At 37.0% G+C, this 20,514-nt stretch overlaps 1 protein-coding gene across 1 annotated transcript; it reads left to right on the top strand.

Annotated features, from left to right (window-relative positions):
- The first annotated feature begins 6,669 nt into the window (after window positions 1-6,669).
- On the top strand, window positions 6,670-7,620 carry LOC121479492 (olfactory receptor 4K2). The gene has a single exon (XM_041735132.1). The coding sequence runs from the start codon at window positions 6,670-6,672 to the stop codon at window positions 7,618-7,620; it is 951 nt and encodes a 316-aa protein (XP_041591066.1).
- Window positions 7,621-20,514: the final 12,894 nt, after the last annotated feature.

The following is a 20,514-nucleotide window of genomic DNA, read 5'->3' as shown; positions in this document are numbered from 1 at the left end:
TAAGTAAGATGTCTGAATTAGAATGCTAAACAATGATTATAAGGATAAAAGTTGGGCTGGAAAAGAGCACAGAAGACTAAATTTTTGTTTTTTAAAGATTTTATTTATTTATTTATGAGAGACAGCGGGAGGCAGAGAGGCAGAGACACAGCAGAGGGAGAAGTAGGCTCCATGCAGGGAGCTCGACGTCGAACTTGATCCCGGGTCTCCAGGATCACGCCCTGGGCTGAAGGCAGTGCTAAACTGCTGAGCCACCGGGGCTGGCCCTTTTGAAAATGTTGAAAGCTCTTCTGAGTTCTCTATTCTGTTCCGTTGATCTATGTGTCTGTTTTTGTGCCAGTACCCCACTGTCTTGATGACCACAGCTTTGTAGTACAACCTGAAATCTGGCATTGTGATGCCCCCAGATATGATTTTCTTTTTTAAAATTCCCCTGGCGATTCAGGGTCTTTTCTGATTCCACACAAATCTTAAAATAATTTGTTCCAACTCTTTGAAGAAAGTCCATGGTATTTTGATAGGGATTGCATTAAACGTGTACATTGCCCTGGGTAACATTGACATTTTCACAATATTAATTCTGCCAATCCATGAGCATGGAATATTGTTCCATCTCTCTGTGTCTTCCTCAATTTCTTTCAGAAATGTTCTACAGTTTTTAGGGTATAGATCCTTTACCTCTTTAGTTAGGTTTATTCCTAGGTATCTTATGCTTTTGGGTGCAATTGTAAATGGGACTGACTCCTTAATTTCTCTTTCTTCAGTCTCATTGTTAGTGTATAGAAATGCCAGACTTCTGGGCATTGATTTTGTATCCTGCCACACTGCCAAATTGCTGTATGAGTTCTAGCAATCTTGGGGTGGAGGCTTTAGGGTTTTCTATGTAGAGTATCGGGTCATCGGTGAAGAGGGAGAGTTTGACTTCTTCTTTGCCAATTTGAATGCCTTTAATGTCTTTTTGTTGTCTGATTGCTGAGGCGAGGACTTCCAGTACTATGTTGAATAGCAGTGGTGAGAGCGGACATCCCTGTCTTGTTCCTGATCTTAGGGGAAAGGCTCCCAGTGCTTCCCCATTGAGAATGATATTTGCTGTGGGCTTTTCATACATGGCTTTGAATATGTTGAGGAATGTTCCCTCTATCCCTACACTCTGAAGAGTTTTGATCAGGAAAGGATGCTGTATTTTGTCAAATGCTTTCCCTGCATCTAATGAGAGGATCCTATGGTTCTTGATTTTTCTCTTGCTGACATGATGAATCACTTCGATTGTTTTATGAGTGTTGAACCAACCTTGCATCCTGGGGATAAATCCTACTTTGTCATGGTGAATAATCTTCTTAATAAACTGTTGGATCCCATTGGGTGGTATCTTGTTGAGAATTTTTGCATCCATGTTCATCAGGGATATTGGTGTATAATTCTCCTTTTTGGTGGGGTCTTTGGTTTTGGAATTAAGGTGATGCTGGCCTCATAAAACAAATCTGGAAGTACTCCATCTCTTTCTATCTTTCCAAACAGCTTTAGTAGAATAGGTATGGTTTCTTCTTTAAACGTTTGAGAGAATTGCCCTGGGAAGCCATCTGGCCCTGGACTTTTGTATTTGGAAGGTTTTTGATGACTGCTTCAATTTCCTCCCTGGTTATTGTCCAGTTCAGGTTTTCTATTTCTTCCTGTTCCAGTTGGTAGTTTGTGGTTTTCCAGAAATATGTCCATTTCTTCTAGATTGCCTAATTTATTGGCGTATAGCTGTTCATAATATGTTTTTAAGATCGTTTGTATTTCCTTGGTGTTGGTAGTGATCTCTCCTTTCTCATTCATGATTTTATTATTTTGATTTTATTATTTTATTATTTATCTTTCTTCTTTTTAATAAGACTGGCTAATGGTTTATCTATCTTGTTAATTCCTTCAAAGAACCAACACCTGGTTTTGTTGATCTATTCCACAGTTCTTCTGGTCTCAATTTCGTTGAGTTCTGCTCGAATTTTTATTAACTCTCTTCTGCTGGGTGTAGGATCTATTTCCTGTTTTTTCTCTAGCTCCTTTATGTGTAAGGTTAGCTTTTGTATTTGAGTTCTATCCAGTTGTAGAATGGATGCTTGTATTGCGATGTATTTACCACTCAGGACTGTTTTTGCTGCATCCCAAAGATTTTGAATGGTTTTATCTTCATTCTCATTAGTTTCCATGAATCTTTTAAATTCTTCCTTAATTTCCTGGTTGACCCTTTCATCTTTTAGCAGGATGGTTTAACCTCCATGTGTTTGAAGTCCTTCCAAACTTCCTTTTTGAAATTTGAATTCCTCCAAACTTGTGATTTAGTTCTAATTTCAAGGCATTATGGTCTGAGAATACGCAGGGGACAATCCCAATCTTTTGGTATTGGTTCAGACCCAATTTGTGACCCAGTATGTGGTCTATTCTGGAGAAGGTCCATGTGCACTTGAGAAAAATGTGTATTCAGGTGAGTTTGGATGTAAAGTTCTGTAGATATCTGTGAAATCCATCTAGTCCAGTGTATCATTTAAAGCTCTTGTTTCTTTGGAGATGTTGTGTTTAAAAGACCTATTGAGTGTAGAAAGCGCTAGATTGAAGTCACCAAGTATAAGTGTATTATTATCTAAGTATGTCTTAACTTTGGTTATTAATTGATTGATATATTTGCTGCCTGTCTTGGAAGCTTTTTATCTCTCCTTCCATTTTGAATGAGAGCCTTGCTGGATAAAGTATTCCTGGTTGCACGTTTTTCTCATTTAGGATCCTGAATATATCCTGCCAGCCCTTTCTGGCCTGCCAGGTCTCTGTGGACAGGTCTGCTGTTACCCTAATACTCCTCCCCATAAAAGTCAGGGATTTCTTGCTTCCTGCTGCTTTAAGGATCTTCTCTTTATCTTTGGAATTTGCAAGCTTCACAATTAAATGTCGAGGTGTTGAACGGTTTTTATTGATTTTAGGGGGGGATCTCTCTATTTCCTGGATCTGAATGCCTGTTTCCCTTCCCAGATTAGGAAAGTTTTCAGCTAGGATTTGTTCAAATACATATTCTGGCCCCCTGTCCTTTTCAGCACCCTCAGGAACCCCAATTAAACACAGGTTTTTCTTCCTCAGGCTGTCGTTTATTTCCCTTAATCTATCTTCATGGTCTTTTAATTGTTTGTCTCTTTTTTCCTCAGTTCCCTCTTTGCCATCAACTGGTCTTCTGTGTCACTCACCCGTTCTTCCACCTCGTTAACCCTCGTCATTAGGACTTCTAGCTTGGATTGCATCTCATTTAATTGATTTTTAATTTTTGCCTGATGAGATCAAAATTCTGCAGTCATGAAGTCTCTTGAGTCCTTTATGGTTTTTTCTAGAGCTTCTGAATTGGCTTTCTGACCTTGAATTGTAATCCAGATGTTGTAACTCTGTGGGAGAGAGGGCTGTTTCTGATTCTTTTTTTTTGAGGTGAGGTTTTCCTTCTAGTCATTTTGCTCAGTGCAGAGTGGCCAAAAACAAGTTGTATTGGGAAAAGGAGAAAAAGAGAGAGAAGGAAAGAAAAGAGAAAAAGAAAAAAGAGAAAGAAGAAAAAAAGGGAAAAAGAGAAGAAAAAGAGAAAGAAAAAGAAAGGAGAAAAAAGAAAAAAAGGGGGGGTGGGGTGGGGTGGGGGAAGCAATCAGAAATCAAGAAGAAAGAAAGAAAAAAAAGCACAAAACAAAACAAAAACAAAAAAAAAACAAAAACAAAAAAACAAAAAAAACACGGGGGAGTATCTTCTGATTCTGTATACTTCAAGTCCCTTGGCCTCCCCTGGAACTTGTCCGTCCTGTTGGTCTTCTGGGGGAGGGGCCTGCTGTGCTGATTCTCAGGTGTTAGCACTTGGGGGAGCTGCTCTGCCCCTGCCTGGTGCAGGGCTCAGTGGGGGTTGTTCACCCCGTGAGGCCCCTGGAGGAACAACCACAGTGGCGGCAGCTCTGCAGCCCTGGAGTCAGCTCCCGCAGTAGCTCTGGGGCTCTCCATCTGCAGGGCCTGGAGGCTCCGGGCGGGGCCGCTGATCTGCTCAGCTGGGGTAGGAGCGTCCTCGCTGTCCTGGGCCCTCCCAGCCTCTGCCTGCCCCGGGGGAGGCCAGATCCTGGGCTGTGTCCCGGCGTCCTGTGCTCTGGGGCCTGCGCTGTTGGATTCACTCCCGCTGCGTAGCCCCCTCCGTGGAGCCGCCGCCGGAGCCCCTTCCAGCTGCTCCGGGTCCCGCTGTGCACGCTGCAGCCCTTAGGGAGCTCGGTGCACTCTCCCGGGGCACAGGTGCCTGTTAGTGTCCCCGGGAGCCCGAGGGCATCCCCGCCCCCCTGGGTCCTGCTCTAACTCCCCGCAGTCCCTTTCCTCCGGGAGGGTTGGTGCAGCTCCTGCTTCTCCGGGACAGGGATCTCCTGTCCTGGGGACACTCGCCCCGGACTCAGCCCGGCTCCTCGCGGGGACCCTCCCCCTTGGAGGCCTTTTGTGTCTTTATTTCTTTTTCCCCATCTTCCTACCTTGATAGAAGCTCGAACTCTTCTCACTTAGCGTTCCAGCTGGTCTCTCTTTAAATCTAAGGCCGAATTCTTAGATTTTCAGGATGATTTGAAAGTTATCTAGGTAATTTGGTGGGGACAGGTGATTTGGGGACCCTACTCTTCCGCCGTCTTGCCCCTCCTCTCTAATAAGTTCTTTATAGATCTTGGATACTAGCCCTTTATCTGATAGGTCATTTGCAAATCTCTTCTCCCATTCTGTAGGTTGTCTTTTAGTTTTGTTGACTGTTTCTTTTGCTGCACAGAAGCTTCTTATCTTGATGAAGTCCCAATAATTCATTTTTCCCACATGCATTTTTAAAATAATATCAATCAATATTTGTTTTCATTATAGGTCAATTTCATGACCTGTCTTCTCTCAGAATACTCTCTTGATTGATTAAGCACATTAGGGGATTCTGGGTGGCTCAGTGGTTGAGCGTCTGCCTTTGATTCAGGTCATGATCTCAGGGTCCTTGGATGGAGTCTTCCATCAAGCTCCCCATGGCAAGCCTGCTTTTCCTTCTTCGTGTGTCTCTGCCTCTCTCTGTGTACTTCTCATTAATAAATAAAATCTTTTAAAAAATTAAACACATTATAATTAAAATTTTCAGTTATCTAAAATTCCATTCACTCATGACATTTGAAAATTGTGTGAACATTAGATTTATTTGGCTATTTTTCACTGATTTAAAACATTTATTGGTATTTAATATCTCCAAATAAATAATAAACCACTTGAAGTAGAGGTGAATGTTTTTGGATTTTATTCTCTGTTGTCTCTAAAACAGGGTTAGAAAATCAGAAATACTTATTAAAACTCACTGATTTTATATTTCTGGCTACCTCTTAAATGATGGATTTTCAAACTTCCATTCCCTGAATCTCTCCAGTCCAGGTGAAAATAATCATTCTAAATTCCCATAAGACTCTTGACATATATTCCTGTTGTGAACCAAATAATACCATCTTTGCCACTTAATGAATCCCATTGCAAGACGTTTTCTTGCTGAATCCCCAAGTTCCTACAACATCCATTTTATCTACAGCTGCTAAACAACTAATGATTCAACTAGATCCTTTATTTATATTTAAAATTACCTCCTATATGCTAATATACTTATATACTTAACACTGAATTACCCAAAGCCCTGATTCTACTGTAGATCTGGTAAGCTTAGGTGTTTTAGAAATGATTTCTATAGAAATATTTTAAATGTCTGCTCCTTTTACTTCCATCTCCTAACTCCTATTCTGTGGAGCTAAAATCCATAAAACAGTTTATGTCTGTTGGCACATATGAAGGGAGAATTCAAACAGGGGAGACACTGAAAAGCTTAATTTTTGTGTTCTTTCCCATAAAAATGATGTGATACGTCTTTAGGAGACAAAGGTAAAATTTTAAGTCATAGAATTATAAATATTTGTAAGAGGAACAGACTCCTATTTTAACAAAAAAGAAATCTCAAAAGTTAAATGCCTTTCTCTGGGCTGTATGACTATAATGTAATAAACTTGGTCATAAAGCAATCTTCTTATATTGGATTCTTACTAATTTTCTGTTTCTGATGAGTTCAACAAGATAACTGTGAATACGTTAAAAATCTTCTCTGGAAATTTACAAGAGCTCTGCACCTGTTCATCAACGTGTTTTTGTAATGTCACATATATGTGATATAATTTTATATATTTTTCAATAAAGATATTCTTAGGGATGAACTCTAAATAACTGTGTGTGTGTGTGTGTGTGTGTGCATGTATTTAACACCTTGTCATCCCAGAGCAAGTGCTTACTTGTTATTATCTGTAGGATTATATAGATGAATAGAGGACAAATATGTAGATAAGTAGATGCCTTCTGGATGATATAATCTCAATTTGATTGCTATTTAGTAACAAAAAAGAAAGTGTTATTTTCAACATCTATGACTTTACTGGTATTTCACTGTGATGTCTAATATTCTATAATTATCTTTCAAACTAACATACCAATGAAAATGGAAAAAATAGTAGAGATAGAGGAAACAGTCTATGAAAGTGGATTCTTGGAGCTTTTGCTTAAGTAGAATCACACTTTCCCTCTCTCTCTCTCTCTCTCTCTCTCTCTCTCTCTCTCTTTGATACAGGTTTTCACCTATCAATCAGGCCAATGGATGCAGCCAATAAGTCTGTTTCTGAATTTGTTTTGCTGGGACTCTCTAAATCCTGGGAACTACAGCTGTTTTTCTTCATGGTGTTTTCACTGTTTTATGTGGCAACAATCATTGGTAATAGCCTCATAGTCATCACAGTTATAGCCGACTCTCACCTACACTCTCCTATGTATTTCCTGCTTACTAACCTTTCCATTATTGATATGTCACTTGCTTCCTTTGCCACCCCTAAGATGGTTACAGACTATCTCACTGGACATAAAACCATCTCCTTTGATGGCTGTATCACCCAGATATTTTTTCTACACCTTTTTACTGGTACTGAGATAATTTTACTTATGGCCATGTCCTTTGATAGGTATATTGCAATATGCAAACCTCTCCGCTATGCTTCAGTCATAAGTCCCTGGGTGTGTGTTGCCCTCGTGGTGGCTTCCTGGATTGTGGGAGTCATGCATTCATTGAGCCAGGTCATATTTGCTCTCACATTACCATTCTGTGGTCCCAATGAAGTAGACAGCTTTTTCTGTGACCTTCCTGTGGTGTTCCAGCTGGCTTGTGTGGATACTTATGTTCTGGGCCTCTTTATGATCTCAACTAGTGGCATAATCGCCTTATCCTGCTTTATTATTTTATTCAATTCATATGTTATTGTCCTGGTTATTATCAAACATCATTCTTCAAAAGGATTATCTAAGGCTCTTACTACGTGCACAGCTCATTTCATTGTTGTCTTCATGTTTTTTGGGCCATGCATCCTTATCTATATGTGGCCACTAAACAGTTTTCTTATAGATAAGATTCTGTCTGTGTTTTATACCATCTTCACTCCCATTCTCAACCCAGTAATATATACCTTAAGGAATCAAGAAGTGAAGACAGCTATGAGGAAACTGAAAAATAGGCTTCTAAATCCCAACAAGACAACTCCTTTGCATTATTTTTAGTTTTAAATTCTAGTTCAAGTTTTAAATTTGTAGGCATTGTATGTCACAGTTTTGGTGTACAGAGGATTGTGACTAGGCTTTTATTTCTGGAGTTCTCATCAAATTGTAATTGAACCAAACTGAATCAAATTGTATTTTTTTCAAATTATAAATATTGAAACTACTCTCTGTCATATGTTTAAAATACATGTTAGATTTCAGAAGAGCAAGTTGGCATTAACAATTTCTTCCAGAAGCAAAGACTATCTAAACAATGCCTACAGTCCCTGTTTCAGATAGGAAATTCGAGATTAATAATATATTCACTGGAAAAGATGAACAAAAAATGAGAAAAGGAGGTACAAATTAAGGGGGAACTAGAAGATAATAGCATTTATATACAATTTGTCACTGAAGGGGGGGGTGCGCCTTGGTGGCTCAGTTGGTTAAGCATCCGATACTTCATTTCAGCTTAGGTCATGACTCAGGGTAGTGAGATGGAGCCCAGTTTAGGGCAATGTGCTCAGCGCAAACTCTGCTTGGGTTTCTCTCTCCCTCTCCTTACTGCACCCTGCTCCCTGCCCTGGCTCTCACTCTACCTCTCTCTCTAGAAAAATAAATAAATAAAATAAATAAAATAAAATAAAATAAAATAAAATAATAAAATAAAATAAAATAAAATAATAAAATAAAAAATAACTCATCACTGAGTTACTCAGAGAATCATCCCTAAAATATGCCAAATTAATAATATTTCTATAAGCTTTAGAAACTCTATACTGCTGTAGGATTTTCCTCTGACAGTGATTTCCTATGTATATCCTTGAATCGTTCTTACTTAACATTTAAAACAATTCGTAATCTCTTCTATTGAAGAAAACCTTAGACATATTTAATTACAATTGTTGATAAGGCCCAAAGCAAATGGTCTAAGAGTCTCCACCACTAACTTATAGCAAAGAAATAAGGTCATGACAACTTCTGATAATGCATTACGAATAAAGAGGCAGAAGAATTCTGCAAATTAGAAAATATTATGAAATGAGCTTCAGAGCAGTACATTTTGTTTTATACAGGCACTATGTCAGCTTAATGGCTGGGAAGTTAAAACTGGAATTAAATTAAGAGACACAGTTTATGATAACAATTTATGGAGAGCCTATGGCTTCAAAGTATTACATTGATTTAAACTACTTTTTCCAGGTGCCTGCTAGCTCAGTTGGTAGAGCATGAGACTCTTAAACTACTTTTTCCTTTTAATATTTGGTTGTAAAAATAATAAATCTAGCTTAGTAATCACTGTCAATGTAATAATTATATTTCTTTATACAAATAGGTTTTTTTTTTTTTTTTAGTTTTAAGTAGGTTCAATATTAGCTTTAAGGTACACAAGGTATCACTAACACCTGCTAGTAGTTACTGGAATTGCAAGCATTGGAAGTCATGAAACACTTTTCCTGTGTGCTTTGCTTTGCAAATCATCTTTAAATGATGACAAAAATGAAAGAACTAATTGTTATTTGAAATTGACTAAATGATACTTATAGTGTTCAGTATATTATCCAACTTTTATGACAAAAAAATCTGTTACAACGACAGTATTTGATAAATATCAAGTTGTTCCTCTTTGGCATTATTGAGTAAGAAAAAAAACAAACAAGAATTATATATGCATTAATTATCATTGCTGAAAGAGAAGGTAAGAAAAGGAAATTCCTAACTGTTCATTTTAAGCCAAATTATAGGATAAATGTGTCTTTTCTTCATCAGTGTGTGTTTATTCATTAATGTATTAAATGAGGAAACACATTTACAGTTAATAATGTATGATATTCTCTTAAAAATGTAGGAATGGTTGAAATTGTTGGGTAAAAATGTCTACAGTATTAACATTAGTCTGAAATGGGAATAACCCCAGAATAATAGCAATAATTCTATTTGAAATAGGGATAAAATGGGTGAATTGAGGGTGTCTGTGTGAGTGAACTCTCAGCTACATGTGCAAATATGTTCAGGATTAAGGAATTCATTTATAAAAATTTTCTGGCCAGTGTTTTATAAATTCCATAAATAATTCTTTCAAATAATATATTTCTTTGAACAGGGAATATATGTATATATTTTAAGAACTGCTTTTTTCAAGATAAAACTGTCAAGCCTTTTCATAGGAATGTTGTCATACTTCAGTACTTATGTGGAGAACTATAAAGCTCAAGGACATTTGCCAAAAGTCTCAAAGGTGAAACTCATCTGCAAGGCAAGTCAATAATGAGACTGATTAGTTGGAATTATAGTAAGACTCTGCAGCTGAGAATGAAAAGGACTACAGATGGTCTCTGGAACTACTTAGTACTTATCCTGGTGGCTCAGCATAAAAAGTAAAGGTACAGGTTATCTCTATGTATTGCATAAAACTTAAATTTTAATTAGGAGCTCCTGGTGGGTTATATTATCACCATGACTCCTCATTGCACTGCTGACATTCTTTTATACAAAGGTAAGTACAGTGAAATTCACAGGCTCCCTACAACTTATGATGGTGCCATTTGCTACTAGGGCATCCAAAGCCAAAAATAATGTTTTCAAAGTATTCTAGATGATATTTATTAATCAGCTAATATAAAAAAGATAATATAAACATACCAGGGCAAGGATGGCTTTAACTGGTCTAAATTTCCAATAACACAATTGAGAGAGTATTGTGATTAGGATAATCTATAAGAAGACTTTGTTAACAAACAATTCCCTCTTTAGGTATTTGGGAAGACTGGAAATGACAAATTGATGCTTTCAAAATTTTAAAAATTGTCTTGTAAAATTAAGTGGAATAATAAAATGTAGGTGAAAATGTTAAAAATCAGGTCTAGTTGAAATGGTAAAATGTAAATTATAATATGTGAAGGAACTGGATATCTGTAATAGCAATAAAAACTGCACATGATATATACTTCCAAAAATATTTGAGGAAAATTTCAGAATACAATATAGTGTAATGGTGGTGGATTTATATAGCGAATCCTGTTTTAGACCTCCTTTGCCTGTATTTCCTCCAAGGTCCTAGAATGGACCCTAACAACCACTTACTCACAATTTTGTCCTTGTTAATGCCTACCACCCAATTAATTGCCCCATCCCCCCAACCACCTCCCCTCCAAAAACCCTCAGGTTATTTTGTAAGTTAAGAGGCTTTTATGGTTTGTCTCCCTCTCTGATTTCATCTTGTTTTATTTTCCCCTCCCTTCCCTTATGGTCTTGTTTTGTTTCTTAAATTCCACATATGAGTGAAACTGTATGATAACTGTTTTTCTCTTCAAATGGGCTTTTGGACAAAACATTTAAAGTTGACAAGAGAACTGAATAAATTCTTCCTGTTCATTCTCTATTACTATTTTTGAATGGTGAATTTTGGTTGTGTGTATCCAGACTTAAAACTAGGCAAAACAAGCAAGCAAGCGAACAAACAAAAAAACAAAAAAATAAAACAAACAAAAAACCAACCATGGAAACCTAAATCATGTGAACTTTTTGCATGTACTCTTAGAGTCCAGTGAAATACATTGAGCAATTTGATAGTCTTTCAGTTTATATGCTTCTGATAGGATGATTAATTTTTTAAAGATCAGAGTAGTTTTTTGTTTTGAATTATTTTAGTGGTATTAGTTATACCTAAGAGGTAAATATGTCAGAAGGGCTAACAACCAAATGAGGCTGGAACTATAACTGGGATCATGGGTTGATGTATTCTGTCTATATCGCTGTTGGTATAACTTGACATTTTATCTTTTTCTTTCTGATTTTTTGTTAAATACATGCATACATCCCAACATCTATCATGTACCAAAATATCATGTTTGCACTTTTATTTATTACTATGATAATTTACACTGCCAACATAAGATGTATACCTATTTATATTTTATTGTCTCTTTAAAATTTACTTTTTAAAAAATATTTTATTTATTCATGAGAGACACACACAGAGAGAGAGGCAGAGACACAGGCAGAGGGAGAAGCAGGCTCCATGCCGGGAGCCCAATGTGGGACTTGATCTCAGAATTCTGGGATCACACCCTGAACCAAAGGCAGATGCCCAAACACAGAGCCACCCAGGCATCCCTAAAATTTACTTTATTGAGGAAAATGTTCAGGCCTGGAGGTTTCAGGTTTTTTCCATAGTAGCCATTTTATGATAACTAAATGCTAGCTTACTGTTGATTTTGCCTTGTAACTTTGCTAGAACTCTAAGGCCACCAATAAAAGCTCATTTTCCCAGTTCCCTCACTCATCACCTACCAGGGCAAATTTAAAGAAGAAAATGTATTTTAGACTGAAATGCTAGTGCTAGAAATGGCACTTAAGCTAGAAATTTTATTTTACATAATTATGTATCTACCTCAATCATTCTCTTTGTCAGAGTATAATTATATGGGTTGACCCTCAGTGATGAAAACAGAACACACTGTGTATATTAAGATTTAATAGAGTGCTTTGGATGCTCATAAAATCATCCAAAGAGCTGGAAAAGTGGGACTCAGGGGGCCACTACTAGACTTTCTGGAATCCAGAATAGACCCCAATAATGACATCTTAAAGTCAAAGGGTCTTGATGCTATTGCCACTGCCTCACCATCCTCAACACCCTTGTTGCTCTGTACAGTCACTGGAATACAGGAGGGCTGCCACAATTGCTTCTCCCTTACATCTCATCATCTTGCTCACCAGCAGTGATTATATCAGTACATGCCTTCTGCTTTAACCCAACTTCTAAAGCTAATATTGTTACATCTAATTGGTGGAGCATAATTTGCAAAGAAAACCTTGGCTAAAAAATCAATTCACAGATTCCAAGTGTTTTATGCAACAGAAAACATACTAAAGGAGAGTAGATTAGAGTCTGAGTCATCAATGATATCTATTATATTAACACTCATTTTTATTATAGCCTTTTTACTGTAGAGTAAAACCAAGGTAAATAAAAATACATAGAGCTTATAGTTTAATGAACTAGAAGGCAAATACCATTATAACCACATCTCAAGTTACAAAATAGAACTCTGCCAGTCACCTGGAAATTGTTACATTTGTCTATTTCAAGTACAATTTTTTCTCTCTCCCCATCCAAAATTAACCACTGTACTTTGACATTGAAAATTATTTGCATTTCTTTATAGTTTTATGTATTCATGTATACTCAAATATGCATCCTGAGACACTTGAATTTCATCTTGTCCGTGTTTTTTCCCTTTACTTTTAATGTACAACTCTCCTTCCCACCATCTCTTACATTTCTGTATAATTTATCTTTTGAGGAATCACAGCTATTCACTGGGCAGTGTCGCCCCCGTCTGGAATGCATGATTGCATGCATATAGTAGAGCTCAACATATACATCTGTCCTCTTTATATTTGTGGCAATTTACAAATCCAGAAACTTTATCATATTTGGTTTGATATCCTTTACAAGACAGACTAGGGATGGTGTTACGTTCTTTCATTTGGAGGACACTAATATCTTCCTCTCATTTTGGAATCAGAGCAGCTATTATTATTCAATGCCACAGCTTGTACTCAATGTCCTTAGTCATTTTTTTTTGTCAAAAGTGTGTTTTCTATAATATTCCTCAGAACAGCTTCTTGAGAACCATATTCCTTAAATTCTGGCATATTGATAACAGTTTCTCTGATTCTTTAAACTTGAAAGTCACTTTTGCTGTAAATTCTTGCTATCCCTTTATTTTATTGAGTACCTTAAATTTAAATTATGACTCCTTTTTTAAGTACTCAGGAGCCTGAAAAACATGTGTTTTTCTATATTACCTGAGAACATTACAAGTTAGGAATTTGGGACTAATCTCATAATTTTTGAAGGGAAGCACTCAAATCCCATCCTGGTAGTTATTAGTGGCCTCTCTAAACCAATCAAATACAATTCCATTGCATTTGAGAGATTTTTAGGACACCTAAATACCTAAATTTATAAATTTTCTTTAAAAATCTTAAATAAATCTGAATAAAAATGTTCAAGAATAACATATAATCGGGTTATTATCAGTATATCTATTTAAGTTTTCTAATTTTCTTTCAAGGAATGTATAGCTTTATAGGTACCCTGATTTCTTATAAAATAGAATTCCTATAAATATCCTATAGTCCTTTTGCATCTGCTATCCCCATTTCTCATTTCACACAGGCTTTAACATATGAAGAGAGAATTAAACTCACTGAAACCATTAAAATAATTATGATGCAGAGATTACATGACTATTACTTTAATATATTGTGAACTAGCTCCAAAGGGAGCTTTATGTCTGTTTTACCTATATCTCATTAGTAAGGCACATAATCAAAGAAAAAAAAGAAAATATGAGGACTGGTTAAGGGATCTCTTAGACAACATAAAGCATAACAAAACAAAACAAAACAAAAACATTCACAATAGAGGGGTCCCAGAAGAAGAGAGGGAAAATGATGAAACTTATTTAAAGAAATAATAGCTGTAAACTTCCCAAACTTAGAGAACAAAAGAGACATTCAGTTTCAAGAAGTACAGAAATTCCAAACAAGACAAACCCAAGGAGGTACAGAGATTAACACATAATAATTAAAATGTCAAATGTTAAAGATAGAATTTTACAAGTGATTAAGAGAGGCAATAAGTTATGTATAGGGGAAACCCTATAAGGGTATTAGCTGATTTTTCAGCAGCAACTTTGTAGGCTGGAAGGGAGTGGCATGATATATTCAAAGAGCTGAAAGGAAAAAATCTACATCAAGAATATTCTACATTAAGCAAGCTTATCATTCAGAATTGAAGAGGAAATAAAAGGGTTCCCAGACAAAAGTTAAAGGAGTTTATCACCACTAAACTGGCCTAGTAAGAAATGTTAAAGGGACTTCTTTAAGTGCAAAAGAAATGGTCACAATTAAATGTGAGAGAATTTAGATAAAAATATGTAAAATATGACTGTCTTCCCATAAAATGTAGAGGAGGGAGTAAAATAAATTTTTTAGGATTGAAAGACATACATACAATGATAGAATGAATAAAAAACACAAGACCCATCTATATGCTTCGTGCAAGAGACTCACCTCAGACCTAAAGACACAGAGAAACTGAAAATGAAAGGTTGGAAAAACATGAGCCATGCAAATGCAAGTGAAAAAAAATAAGTCCAAGGCAGCAATACTTATACTAGGCAAAATAGTCTTGAAAGTAAACACTGTAACAAAAGATAAAGAAAGGCATTTTATAATGATAAAGGGATCAATCCAACAAGAGGACATAATAATTATAAATATTTATGTACCCAACATTAGAGCACCTAAATATATAAAACAAATATTAGTGGGCAAAATGAGAGAAACTGATGGTAATATATTAGTAATAGGGGAATTTAGCACCCCACTGACATCAATTGATAGATCACCCAGATAATCAATAACGAAACAGTGTATTTGAATGACACATTAGGCCAGATGGGTGTAACAGATATAAACAGAACATTCCATTCCAAAACAACAGAATATACATTCTTTTCAAGGCTGAATGGAACATTTTACAAATGAATCCTTGTTAGCCCACACACACAAAACAAATCTCAGAAAATTTAAAATGTATCTTTTCCAAATACAACAGTATGAAACTGGAAATGAATCACAAGAAAACAACTGGAAAAAACCAGAAACACATGGTTGCTAAACAATATGCTACTAAAGAATAAAGGGACTAATGAAGAAATTAAAAAAATACATGGAGAAAAATGAAAATGAAACACAGCAGTCCAAAAATCTTTGGAGCACAGCAAAAGCTGTTCTAAGAGGGAAATATATAACAATATAGGTCGACTTCAAGAAAAAAGGAAAATCCCAAACAACCTAACATTACACCTAATGGACTAGAAAAAGAAAGCAAAGCCCAAGGTAAGTAGAAAGCAGGGATGATAAAGATCAGAGTAGAAATAAATGACAGATTAAAAGAAAAAAAATGAAATCAAAAGCAGGTTCTTTGACAATATAAACAAAACTGATAAACTCTTAGCCAGACAAATCAAGAAAAGAGAAAGGACCCCCAAAACAGAATCAGAAATGAAAACCAGAACTAATGGCTCATACTACTGAAATACAAAACATTGTAAGACAATACAACAATATCTATATGCTAACAAATTGGACAACCTAGAAGAAATGGATAGATGCCTCATAACATGAAATCTCCTAAAACTGAATCAAGAATGAAAAACCTGACTATACTAATTACTGTTAGCAAATTAAATCAATAAAAAAAAAAAACTACGCAAAGCAAAGATCTGGGACCAGATGGATGCACAGGTAAATTCTACCAAACATTAAAAAAAGTTAATGCCCATTTTCCTGAAACCATTCCCAAAAAATAGAAAAGAAAGGAAAGCTTTGAAATAGATTGTATGGGCCGGCATTACCCTGATACCTAAACCAGACACAGACACCACAAAGAAAGAAACTATAGGCCAATATTCCTAATGGACAGATATGCAAAAGTATTAGCAAAGCATACCCAACAATACATTAAAAGGATCTTTCACCATAATTATATGGGATTTTTTCTGGCTATGCAAGGATGGTTGAATATGAATGCGATAAACCATATCAACAAAACGAAAGGTAGAAGTCATATAACTGCAGTACAAACAGAAAAAGTACTAGCCCAAATTCAACGTCTGTTCATAAAAACTCTCAATAAGGTGGGTTTAGAGGGAAAATACTTCAATATATTGGACCATATAAAAAGACCATATAAAAAACCTACAGTTAACAACATACACAATGGGAGAAAACTGAGAACTTACTCTTAAGATCAGGAACAAGATGAAAATGTCTACTATGATCAATTTTTTTAAATAAAAAATTTATTTTTGGGATCCCTGTGTGGTGCAGCGGTTTGGCGCCTGCCTTTGGCCCAGAGCGCGATCCTGGAGACCCGGGATCGAATCCCACGTCAGGCTTTCGGTGCATGGAGAATGCTTCTCCCTCTGCCTGTATCTCTGCCTCTCTCTCTCTCTCTCTCTCTCTCTCTCTCTCTCTCTCTCTTTCTCTCTGTGTGTGTGTGACTATCATAAATAAATAAAAATTAAAAAAAATAAATTTATTTTTTATTGGTGTTCAATTTGCCAACATACAGAATAACACCCAGTGCTCATCCTGTCAAGTGCCCCCCTCAGTACCCTTCACCCAGTCACCCCCACCCCCCGCCCACCTCTCCGTCCACCACCCCTAGTTCGTTTCCGAGAGTTACGAGTCTATGTTCTGTCTCCCTTTCTGATATTTCCCACTCATTTTTCTCCTTTCCCCTTTATTCCCTTTCACTATTTTTTATATTCCCCAAATGAATGAGACCATATAATGTTTGTCCTTCTCCGATTGACTTACTTCACTCAGCATAATACCCTCCAGTTCCATCCGTAGAAGCAAATGGTGGGTATTTGTCGTTTCTAATGGCTGAGGAATATTCCATTGTATACATAAACCACATCTTCTTTATCCATAATCTTTTGATGGACACCGAGGCTCCTTCCACAGTTTGGCTATTGTGGACATTGCTGCTAGAAACATCGGGGTGCAGGTGTCCCGGCATTTCACTGCCTCTGTATCTATGGGGTAAATCCCCAACAGTGCAATTGCTGGGTCGTAGGGCAGGTCTATTTTTAACTCTTTGAGGAACCTCCACGCAGTTTTCCAGAGTGGCTGCACCAGTTCACATTCCCACCAACAGTGTAAAAGGGTTCCCCTTTCTCCGCATCCTCTCCAACATTCGTGGTTTCCTGCCTTGTTAATGTTCCCCATTCTCACTGGTGTGAGGTGGTATCTCATTGTGGTTTTGATTTGTATTTCCCCGATGGCAAGTGATGCAGAGCATTTCCTCATGTGCGTGTTGGCCATGTCCATGTCTTCCTCTGTGAGATTTCTGTTCATGTCTTTTACCCATTTCATGACTGGATTGTTTGATTCTTTGGTGTTGAGTTTACTAAGTTCTTTATAGATCTTGGATACTAGCCCTTTATCTGATACGTCATTTGCAAATATCTTCTCCCATTTTGTAGGTTGTCTTTTAGTTTTGTTGACTGTATCCTTTGCTGTGCAAAAGCTTCTTATCTTGATGAAGTCCCAATAGTTCATTTTTGCTTTTGTTTCTTTTGCCATCGTGGATGTATCTTGCAAGAAGTTACTGTGGCTGAGTTCAAAAAGGGTGTTGCCTGTGTTCTCCTCTAGGATTTTGATGGAATCTTGTCTCACATTTAAATCTTCCATCCATTTTGAGTTTATCCTTGTGTCTGGTGCAAGAGAGTGGTCTAGCTTCATTCTTCTGCATGTGGATGTCCAATTTTCCCAGCACCATTTATTGAAGAGACTGTCTTTCTTCCAGTGGATAGTCTTTCCTCCTTTATCGAATATTAGTTGACCATAAAGTTGAGGGTCCACTTCTGGATTCTCTGTTCTCTTCCATGGATCTATGTGTCTGTTTTTGTGCCAGTACCACACTGTCTTGATGACCACAGCTTTGTAGTACAACCTGAAATCTGGCATTGTGATGCCCCCAGCTATGGTTTTCTTTTTTAAAATTTCCCTGGCTATTTGGGGTCTTTTCTGATTCCACACAAATCTTAAAATAATTTGTTCCAACTCTCTGAAAAAAGTCCATGGTATTTTGGTAGGGATTGCATTAAACGTGTAAATTGCCCTGGGTAACATTGACATTTTCACAATATTAATTCTTCCACCATGAGCATGGAATATTTTTCCATCTCTTCGTGTCTTCCTCAATTTCTTTCAGAAGTGTCCTGTAGTTTTTAGGGTATATCCTTTGCTTCTTTGGTTAGTTTTATTCCTAGGTATCTTATGCTTTTGGGTGCAATTGTAAATGGGATTGACTCCTTAAATTCTCTTTCTTCAGTCTCATTGTTAGTGTATAGAAATGCCACTGATTTCTGGGCATTGATTTTGTATCCTGTCGCACTGCCAAATTGCTTTATGAGTTCTAGCAATCTTGGGGGTGGAGTCTTTTGGGTTTTCTATGTACAGCATCATGTCATCAGTGAAGAGAGAGAGCTTGACTTCTTCTTTGCCAATTTGAATGCCTTTAATGTCTTTTTGTTGTCTGATTGCTGAGGCGAGGACTTCCAGTACTATGTTGAATAGCAGTGGTGAGAGTGGACATCCCTGTCGTATTCCTGATCTTAGGGGAAACTGTTTCCCCATTGAGAATGATATTTGCTGTGGGCTTTTCATAGATGGCTTTAAAGATGTTGCGTAATGTTCCCTCTATCCCTACACTCTGAAGAGTTTTGATCAGGAATGGATGCTGTATTTCATCAAATGCTTTCTCTGCAACTCTTGAGAGGATCATATGGTTCTTGTGTTTTCTCTTGTTAATGTGATCAATCACATTGATTGTTTCACAAGTGTTGAACCAGGCTTGAATCCAGGGGATAAATCCTACTTTGTCATGGTGAATAATCTTCTTAGTGTATTGTTGTATCCTATTGGCTAGTATCTTTTATTTTAAGATTTTATTTATTTATTCATGATAGACATAGAGAGGCAAACACACAGGCAGAGGGAGAAGCAGGCTCCATTCAGGGAGCCTGACGTGGGACTCCATCCCCGGACTCGTGCCCTGGGCCAAAGGCAGGCGCCAAACCGCTGAGCCACCCAGGGATCCCTATTGGCTAGTATCTTGTTGAGAATTTACATCCATGTTCATCAGGGATATTGGTCTATAATTCTCCTTTTTGGGGGGTCTTTCTCTGGTTTTGGAATTAAGGTGATGCTGGCCTCATAGAACAAGTTTGGAAGTACTCCATCTCTTTCTATCTTTCCAAACAGCTTTAGTGGAATAGGGACGGTTTCTTCTTCAAACGTTTGATAGAATTCCCCTGGGAAGCCATCTGGCCCTGGACTTTTGTGTCTTAGGAGGTGTTTGATGACTGCCTCAATTTTCTCCCTGGTTATCGGCCTGTTCAGGTTTTCCTTTTCTTCCTGGTCCAGTTTTGGTAGTTTGTGGTTTTCCAGAAATGCGTCCATTTCTTCTAGATTGCCTAATTTATTGCTGTATAGCTGGTCATAATATGTTTTTAAAATCGTTTGTATTTCCTTGGTATTAGTAGTGATCTCTCCTTTTTCAGTAATGAATTTATTAATTCAAGTTTTCTCTCTCTTCTTTTAATAAGGCTGGGTAATGGTTTATCTATCTTATTAATTCTTCAGAGAACCAACTCCTGATTTTTTTGTTTTGTTCCACAGTTTTTCTGGTTGACAAGAGCCCTCCTTAACATGCATCACCCATTTAGTCCATCCCCCATCCACTTCCCTCTATCAACCCTCAGGTTAGAACTAGACATTTTAAAGAAGTGACAAGACAAAGGAAATGTCTCTGAGCTCCCAGGACAGCAATTTGTGGAAAGGCGAATATATGGAGGAACTAATAAAAGATAATTCCACTAGCCTTTTAGTCAGTTTTGTTATACAGATTCCTTTGGTGCCCTTTCTGGACTGAACATGATCTAGTGTTGTCTGTGATGATTAACTTCTGCCTTCCTGGTAGAGAGGGACAGGGGAACACCTTTACAAATGTATGTCCTGCCTTTAGGCAAATAGGTGGAAGGTAGAGAGCTTTTCTTATATCTGTTTCTTCTCAGTTGCCTTCAGCACAAAATAATTCATATGCCAAAGTGGCATATTTTGGGGTAGTATATCCTAATACTTTTCACAATGTTTTATTCCTAATAAAAATAAAGGAAATATGGTAAAACATTAAAATTTCACAAAGTTGAACATTGTAAATAAAGATATTGAATTCATAGTTATCTTTATTTTCAGTATACTCGAAATATTTAAAATCATTTTACACAAGGGTAAACGGAGAATCAGAGAGTTAGGTTT

Source organism: Vulpes lagopus, chromosome 2 (assembly GCF_018345385.1).
Source record: "Vulpes lagopus strain Blue_001 chromosome 2, ASM1834538v1, whole genome shotgun sequence".
NCBI lineage: Eukaryota > Metazoa > Chordata > Mammalia > Carnivora > Canidae > Vulpes > Vulpes lagopus.
The sequence above is the reverse complement of the archived record's forward strand: the minus strand, read 5'-3'. Positions and strand labels throughout refer to the sequence as shown.